This window comes from Euleptes europaea, chromosome 8, assembly GCF_029931775.1.
Source record: "Euleptes europaea isolate rEulEur1 chromosome 8, rEulEur1.hap1, whole genome shotgun sequence".
Classification (NCBI taxonomy): domain Eukaryota; kingdom Metazoa; phylum Chordata; class Lepidosauria; order Squamata; family Sphaerodactylidae; genus Euleptes; species Euleptes europaea.
This window is the reverse complement of record NC_079319.1, coordinates 47,112,303-47,121,624: the sequence shown is the minus strand read 5'-3', so window position 1 is coordinate 47,121,624 and position 9,322 is coordinate 47,112,303. Positions and strand designations below refer to the sequence as shown.

The 9,322-nt window shown below is 42.6% G+C and overlaps 1 protein-coding gene across 3 annotated transcripts in view; it reads right to left on the bottom strand.

The window, feature by feature from the left end:
- Positions 1-2,595: 2,595 nt before the first annotated feature.
- Positions 2,596-9,322, bottom strand: part of NOL4 (nucleolar protein 4) — a 156,700-nt gene continuing 149,973 nt past the window's right edge. For all 3 annotated transcript variants that reach the window (XM_056854337.1, XM_056854338.1, XM_056854339.1), the window contains one exon: positions 2,596-2,868. In XM_056854337.1, coding sequence (XP_056710315.1) covers positions 2,675-2,868 — 194 coding nt within the window. In that variant the 3' untranslated portion in view covers positions 2,596-2,674. The remainder of the gene's footprint in view (positions 2,869-9,322) is intronic.

Genomic DNA, 9,322 nt, shown 5'->3' with positions numbered 1-9,322 from the left:
ATCCCAGAAGTGGGAGCCTATGCCAGCATGCAGGACGTTCCTGGGGTGTTCCAAGGGGTGGAGCTGATGTTAGTCAAGCTTCCTAACTAGGGTTGCTACCCTCCAGTTATCGCTGGAGATCTCCTGCTATTACAACTGATCTCCGCCGATTGAGATCAGTTCACCTGGAGAAAATGGCCGTGTTGGCAATTGGACTCCATGGCATTGAAGTCCCTCCCCTTCCCAAACTCCGTCCTCCTCAGGGTCTGCCCCAAAAACCTCCTGCCGGTGGTGAAGAGGGGCCTGGCAACCCTATTCCTAACCGCTTTCGCCCTGGGAACACCCCCTTGAGCAGCGGCATTGCTACACCACCTTCTTTTGGTGGCATAGCCCCATTGCATTTTCTTTTTAGAACATTTTAAATTGTTTTTTTTTCCCTTGCAGCATCTGGGAAGCCTTTGAGGAGGCAGCATGACTGCACCATTCCCAGCTACCATGGATCTACTCCCCCCTCCGGAATGGGCTGTTATTGTCTTATAATGTTTCGACTTGTCCAAATATATGGTGGTAAGCCATCTCCATTTTTCTCTCTTGTCCTATAAGCACATCAGCTGTCAGATTTCCATTATGTTCTGCCATAATCTGCAAAGCTAGCCTATGCAAAGATAAGTGGCTCACCAAGGTTGTTTTAATTCTAGGAATGATGCTGGTGTATTTCTAATGCCAGGATTATGCTCATTTTGTGCTCCAGGGATGGAAAGTGATTAGAACCCTTCTGAAGTAAACTGTAGCCTTTTATGTAAGTAGAGCAACATTTCATTAGAAATCATCTGTAGCATTTGATACAGACTTGATTTTAAGCAGGATTTTCCTATTTTAACGTGAACAGTGTTCCAAAAAGATTTCCCTTTACATATGCTAAAATATTGTTTCACAGGCATGTATTGAAACACAGATGTTTGTTTATTTACCCAAACAAAACAGAGGATTTTTCCCAGCCCTCATTTTTTTAAAAATTTAATTTAAATTTGTGAACATTTAAGTCCACAAGAAAAAGAAAGGTTTGTGTATTTAAGTACCTCCAAAACACTCATTTCAATAGGCTTTTTAAACATTGATATTCACCAACAGTATCACAAAAGTTGTCTTTTAAAACATAACTGTAAGCAACAGTAATTCTAGAAACACTAAAGGGAAAAAGCATAGCAATGTCCACAGTTACAAGAAAAAGTGCACATTACTTTGTCACAATCACAGTCATTACTTGGAAAACTATATGTAACAAGTAGATAGAAAATATCACTGATGCCTTAAACTCATCATCAAACCGAATTACATAAAAAATTGTACACAAAATAAGGCAAATTCAGGAATGCACAAGGAACTTGTTATTTAACAAAAGCTAAACAACAGAACAGGTATTACAATAAGCATGAACTAAAAATACTTTTCTATAAATACATAAAAAATAAACTTTCCTTAGCACACAACAAAAACACCATCAATGTGTATTTGACATCTTAAAATAACAAATGCGGGGCGGGGTTGGGGGGCATCAGGGAATGAGAGCTTTGTTTAAGTGACAGCTGTATCCTTTACATTTTTGTACAGTTTTTAGACCAGCGTTAGCATTATAAAATCACCTCAGAAGTGTTAATGGCCCTTTTCAGATACATATTCACTTAAAAGAAAACAAAAATAAATACACACAGGAGTGCAAATTTTCCGATTGTCACTTGCAACCTCTTCACATTCAATTATCTACATCCATTCACTACCAGAAGGACTTGTACAAGACAGCAGCAGCAATCCTGGAGTTAAAATGAGCTAGCTTGTAAGAGATCACTTTTTTTAAAAAAAAATTAATGATATGTCTTTTAAAAATAACCCCCCACATCTTGATTAGTTGATAATAAAGCTGCAGCTCATTATGAAAGGGAGGTGAGAGCGTTGTGAATTCAGGAAATGTCTACTTCCTTTGGACATCATTCCAGCGATATTTGTGTAGGTCTCCACCAGGGAATGGGCAGCTCCAGCTCACAAAAAAGAAAAGTACTTGCCGTAGAGTGGATGTGGATTGGTGAAGGGGGGTAGAGTTTCAGAAAAGAGGACTATCACTATCTCCTCAGAACATTATTTTGAAAAATCAGTGACAAATTTACCAAAGTAAAAATGATCAATTTAGAATGAGAAACAACATTTTGTCTTGGGTTTTTCCCCTATAAAAATTACATTTTCTTTAAAATACAAGATCCTTTTCATTGCAATTGCATCCTGTCAACAACAGGGCATTTGGCAACTTTTTGCCGTATAATGCAGCTTTGAGTCCACTGGGTCAACAGCACATTCCACTAATATTGCACTTGGATTTTGGACCAGTTTTGAACCCTCACTATCTTCTGTTTCCATCCATATTAGAACAAGTTAATATTTCTAGCCACTTTTGCTATTGATGCTGACAGAAGAAAACAAACATAAAGCAATAGGTCGGATATATTAAGTATCTCAGAAATCTCAGAGATCCAAGTTGGCTTGAAGAACCTTAACACACCAAGAACATCAAAGAAAGTGTGGCATTGTGGTAATTAACTCATCAACAAGACTGTGCAGTAACTGAAAGTTCTGCTCTGGGAATTCAAAATGCCATTAGTGGAAATTCTGTGGTAAACCTAGGTCAGCAGGATGGCTGTGTGTCTCAGTTCTGCTGCAAAATAAGGTTTTCTAGTTCATCTGCAGAACGCAGTAAAAATGCAGCTGATTCTCGGTATCCTGCAACGAGTTGCCGTACTGCATTGATTTCCGTTGGGCTCAGCTGAGGTCTGGAGCTGGTACTACTGGAAGATCCAGAAGTTGTTGCTAACTGCCTTTTCATACTGAGATCCGTTGGACCTAGAAATGAAATGAAAACTACTGAGGCATCAAGGTATTTATTTAAAACATTCCTATGCCACCTTTCCACTCAAATAGGTACTCTAAAGTGATGAACATTTCAACATTCAAACATTTCAACTTTAAAATAGCATTTAAAATGTGTGTGGGTGTTAAGTGCCATTAAGTCACTTCCAACTCATGGCGACCCTATGAATCAATGTCCTCCAAACGATCTATCTTTAACAGCCTTGTTCAAGTCTTGCAAATTGAAGGCTGTGGCTTTCTTTATAGAGTCAATCCATCATTGGGTTTTCCTCTTTTCCTGCTGCCTTCAACGTTTCCTAGCATGATTGCCTTCAACTTTTCAAAGCATGATTTCCTAGCATTTAAAATAATGTGCATATAACATATTTAATTCAAAAGAACATAAACATACACACTCATGTAACAACATAAAAAGCACCGACAACAGTTAGTGGAAGGATGCCACTAGTTTCACTGTTATGGTTCTGTTTAGGGCTGTTGATTCGGTTCGGCCCGAACTGAAAATCAGCCGAATTTCCCCTGATTCGGTGGTTTTTAGTTTGGGAGGAACCGAACTCAAAACTGGCGGGCAACCGGGGGGGGCGAATTCAGCGAGTTCGGGAGTTCGCGAATACTTTCGGCAAATTCGGGGCCGTCAGTAAGCAGCATAACCGTCAGTAAGCAGCATTCTCCTCCCCCGGCCAATCGGTGACCAAGCTGGGTCTTCTTCTGGCCAATCAGTCAGGATTGAGTACTGGAGGAATCAGCTGATGTGCGGCCCAGCCAGGGAGAGAGAGAGAGAGAGCGAAATCCTCGTGTGTGTGTGTGGGGTGCTTGTGCACATTTGCTCCTTTCTGTGGCTGCAGGGGGCGTATTTTTGGGGGTACAGACACAAAACTTTCAGTGGAGCTTCAGATGAAGCTTCTTAAGATACCCCCCAAGTTTTGTAAACATTGGGTCAGGGGGTCCCGAGATATGGGCTCCCCCCTTTTTCTTTCCATGGCTGCAGGGGGCGCATTTTTGGGGGTACAGACCCCAAACTTTCAGTGGAGCTTCAGATGAAGCTTCTTAAGACACCCCCCAAGTTTTGTAAACATTGGGTCAGGGGGTCTCGAGATATGGGCTTTCCCCTTTCCCCTTTCCCCTATTGGGATGAATGGATCAGCCGATCCTGAGCATCTCCAGAGCAAAACGTTCCATGCCTAATTGGAATCATCTTGGATTACAAATCCTCCCCAGCCCGTCCTGATGGAACAGAAGACAGCCACAGTAAGACCCCTTTGGGGGCTTTAATCTATAATTTTTCTCCTGTGTGTGTGTGTGTGTGGGGGAAAGCAGAGTCTGTGTGTGTGTGGGGAGGGAGCAGTTTCTGTGGGTGGGGGGGAACCCAAAGGGGGCTTTCGTCGGTTCTGCCTGGGGTGTGTGTTCCCCCTCGAGTCTCTCGCTCCCTGGTTTGAGGGGGGAGGTTTCAGTTGTGTGTCTTCTGGTTTTCCCTGTTGCAAAGGTGTTGTTTTACAAGGTTGTGTTGTTTTGCAGTTGCTTTGCAAACGTCTCAGCTGTTGTCGGGGCTGGGAGCTTTGTGCATGGGCGGCAAGCTCTGCTGAGAGATGCACATTAAGGGTGGGGGGACCCCTTTCAGGGCCCATATCTCAGCCCCCCCTGACCCAATCTTTACAAAACTTGGGGAGTCTTTCAATAAACGTCCTTTGAAGCTCTGCTGAAAGTTTGGGACCTCTAACCCCAAAAATGCCCCCCCAGAGCCGTGGAAAGGCACGATTGTGTTTTTAATGGCTTTATTTGGCCGAATTTTTTTTCCGAACTTTGAATTCCTGCCGAATTGAACGGATCCGAAGTGGGGGAGTTCGGACTTCGGCATATCCCGAATCTAAACGGGCTGAATTCGGCCGAATCTGAACTATACCAAAAAAAATTTAATTCAACAGCCCTAGTTCTGTTGGCACAATCAGTTATTGTTACGTTGCTTGTTGGACGACTTTGTGAAAAGCTTCTTCCTTGTTTCATAGTAGCGCCCATCCAATTTGCAAGGCAAGGATGGAGAAACACTATCTCATATGCTAGCCATACTGTCAGTTTTAACTGGACAGAGGTAACATCCAAGAACACACAAGTTCTTGACCAGGGAGAGCAGGGTACAAAGTTGAAATAATAAATAATAAATTATATACCCTTATATAATCGTCATTTTATTTACGGAATGCCTTCAAGGTGCCCAGTGCTTTACCTTTGAAAAATGTGTCGATACAATTAGGAGCTGCAAATTGTGACATAAAAATAAAAATAGGAGAAAACTGGTCTTGGCTGCTCTTAATACACTGTGACCTGGTTTGTTTCTATGTGCATTATTACTCGTCTTGTGGTCACTTATCCCAAACAATGATTACATAGACAGGACTTCCATTGGAACTTAGACTGATTTATTGCCAGTGTTGGAAGCTGGGCATGGTGACTGGGGCATGTGCTCAAACACTGAAACCCTACCAACTCCACGAGTCACCAGCCGCTGTTGTATGTTTTTGTAAGTCAGGACTACTCACTCATTTGCAGAGAAGTTCAGCTTCTTCCATAGCAGTAAATTAAACCTGATGCTCAACGATCTTCTGTGCAATATCATTTTTAATACTCAAAGAATGTCATTTCTCTAGCCTTCAGTGGGGTGACTCGGTCATTTATAATGTAACTAATACAGACTGTGGTGTATGGATTCATTTAAGCTGCATAGATATCACATATTTTTGAATGCTAAATAGTTCTTGTTTTAACTAAATCATTCAAATTGCTAGAAGCACTCTGAACCCTCTCAAAGACTTAGGCATTCATTTATCATATTAGCTACTGAGTAAATCTGACATTAAATACACTGGTGGACAAATGACTTGCAAGATTTAACATGAGGTAGTTATTGCCTCATAAATTACTCATTGGCAGCATCAATTACCTAGAATTCTAGAATGCAGGTCAGATGTATAATACGGCAGCTTATTTCAGTGATAAAAAACACTGATAGCTCATGAGTATCGAAGCCATATGTGAGTTATCTTTCCAATAATCCACCCTAGTTACTGCTATGGGGCAGCCTGTTTGATACTTAATAGCCTGATGGGAGCTAACAGGTTCTGGTAAATTCAAATATTCCTTTTAAATTGATCATTAATATTATAGACAATAATTTATAGCCACAGTATATAATTTTAAAATCTGTGATGAGATGTGAAGTTATTAACAATAGCCAAGATACCAAGAATTGTGACATGAGTTCTCAAAAGTGATTTCAGAAATAGTCTGTGGTATGGCACGGAAACCAGCTGTTCAAAGCAGGGAAAATTAAATGTTCACTGGACTTCTGCAAGCCCCTTGCATGAGCCTAAAAAGATGTTTAGATCCCAGACAATATTTTTAAATCCTCCTGGGTAAAGGAAACGAAGGCCAATTTTTCCTGGAAAAGACGCCTCTTTCTTGTGGGTTGTACTTTCAACTTTTTAATGCACATGCCCATCATTTTACTCCAAGGAGATTATCTTCCCATCTAGAACAGCACTGTCTGGGGTTGACGCCTCTACCCCTGCATTTACCCCAGGGGACTGCAAACCCTACCAAGCAAGCCCTGAGACTGGGTTAGTCACTTATTAGGTTGCAGCAGGGTGTGGCCTTGATGGATTCTAATCAGGAGGAGAGGTTCTGGGTGTTGGCCCCTTATGCAAACCCTCACCTAGACCCCTTCCTAGAGGAGGTGTGGGCTCTTGGTGATGAGTGGAGGGGCCGTAGAGCATCTGCTTGGCATGCAGAAGGTCCCAGGTTCAATTCCCGGCATCTCCAGTTAAAGGGACTAGGCAAATAGGTGATGTGAAAGACCCCTGCCTGAGACCCTGAAGAGCTGCTGCCGGCCTGAGTAGACAATACTGATTTTGATGGACCAGGGGTCTGATTCACTATAAGGCAGCCTCATGTGTTCATGAGTGATCACTCAATTTCATCTAGGTTTGCCAGCTCCAGGTTGGGAAATATCTGGAGATTTTGGGGGTGGAACCTGAGGAGGATGGGGTTTGAGGAGGGGAGGGACTTCAATGAGTTATAATGCCATAGAGTCCACCCTTCAAAGCATTCATGTACTCCAGGTGAACTGATCTTTGTCGCCTGGAGATCACTTGTAATCCAGGGAAGTCTCAAGCCACCACCTGGAGATTGGCAACCCTAATTCCATCACACACACTACTCAAGTGTTCCCTACTTCCATGCTACCGCGCCATTCCTAACCTTCTCCATGGTGGAGGACAGAGCACTATCTGGCCTCCTTAAGGGGAAAGGAGTGGCTCCCAAAACCAAGAACATTAATTTATGAGCCATCCCCTTCCACAGCAAGGCCCTTGGTTTCGCCAATCTCTGTAACTCATTTATTGTGCAGTAGGCCATCAAGGCCTACTGCACCGGATACTTGCTGACCCATTTCTATCAGCATTCTTAAAGAGCTCCTGGGGCATCTGCCAGCAATTTGTTGGCCAGATTTCAAGGTTGTCTTGTTTTGGACCTCCTTCATGCTCACCTTTTACAGGGATTTCCACAGCAGCAAACTGGTCTCTGCTTTGCAAGGTCATGCGGGTCCTCCAACAGTGAGACATGGTCATAGTAGGGTCAGGGTTCAACCTGGGTTTACAGTGGTCCAAGACTGACCAAGGAGGCTGTGGGGCTAAGGCGCATCTCCTTTCTTACCCTGTGGATCAGCCCGCAGGCCCCACATGCTGGGGCCAGCCCTCGTCCATGCTGATTGGATCTTCCTTACAAGGTTCCAGTTCATTAGCATCATGTGGGCTGGCTGGCAGTCCTGAAGCTCCCATCAGCAGACTTTGGGGTGCACTCATTTTGCATAGGTGCAGCAATCACAGCAGCCTTCATCTCACAGGCCATAGGCCGCTGAAAGTTTTCTGCCTTTAGGGCCTACATTTGTTCTCCTTCCAGGTCTCCCTTCTATCTCCTTTTTATTTAGTTCCAGCAGGGCAGTGTAGAACAGTGTGGATCGTGAGCCACAGAAGTGTGCACTAGGCAGGACCTTAGGCATCATCATTCAGTTGGGGTTGCCAACCGTTTTGCTTATTTCCCAACCTCCAGGTACTAACTAGAGATCTCCTGCTATTACAACTTATGTGTATAGCATGTTTATAGGTTGTATGTTGTAAATGTTTGCACATTGTAATTGAAGATATACAATACATGTTGAGAGGTTTAGTCTAGTGCTGGTTTATTTTTGTTACATACAGCACTAGTGAATTATTCCTTTGAAGTACCTGGAGGTTGGCAACCCTACTCCCGTGCCCCAGGACCAGAAATAGTGTTGCCCTGTGGAAACCAGCAGCTGCTGAAGTTTGATTGCCTGGAACACATGAGAGGGCTTTTTTAACTGCTGCCCATGGATTATGGAACTCTCTACCCCCAGGGGAGATGGGTGCTGTCCTTTCAAGTCTTCCAAAGGGGTTTATAGACATTTCCCTTCAAAAATGTATTCAGTCTTGAAAAGGAATGGCAAATAAATTTACCTTACTCTTATGGGCACTGATTTTATGTAACTGTATACGTTTATTGAATTTACAGATTTATGATTTTGTATTTCACATTTAGTGTCTAGTTTGGATGGAAAGACAGTTTAAAAAATACTCTAAGTAAATAAAACCCTGACAGGTATTCACCTTTAAATTGCCATTCATAATTTTTATGGGCTTTTGCATGGACTCCTTTTTATAGACAAAATGCTTCTAATAAGATGTAAAATCTGAGTGTTGTAATTATTTTTAATTGCTGTGGTGAGTGACTTCATAGCAACCAAAGAGATTATACAGATAGGTGCTATTGCCAGCCAATGCCATATTTTTATGAAGTCCTTTGTGTGGTATGAATGGTGAGAGTATGCAGAGAAACAGCCTAGACAGTATTTTCTCCAAGTATGGAATTCCCTCCTGACCTGGATGGCCCAGGCTAGCCTGATCTTGTCAGATCACAGAAGCTAAGCAGGGTCGGCCCTGGTTAGTATTTGGATGGGAGACCACCAAGGAATACCAGGGTTGCTGTGCAGAGGAAGACACTGGCAAAACCACCTCTGTTAGTCCCTTGCCATGAAAACCCCAAAAAGGGGTCGCCATAAGTCGGCTGCGACTTGATGGCACTTTACACACACACACACACGTGGAACTCCCTCCTTCTGGAGCTCTGAAAAAAGTAATCCAACTCTGAAAGCAATGAAAGTTTTTTTTATATATGGAAAGGTTTAGTGGACATAACTCAACATGAGCTCTTTTAAGGGAATCCTTATTCTAAAGATATTTGCTTAATATATGACTGGGCGGATATCTTCTTTAATATATCAAATAGATGGCATTGCTATTATTGTACACAAATGTACTGGCTGAAAAAAAATAACCTAAGTACTCTGTCCCCATTAGGA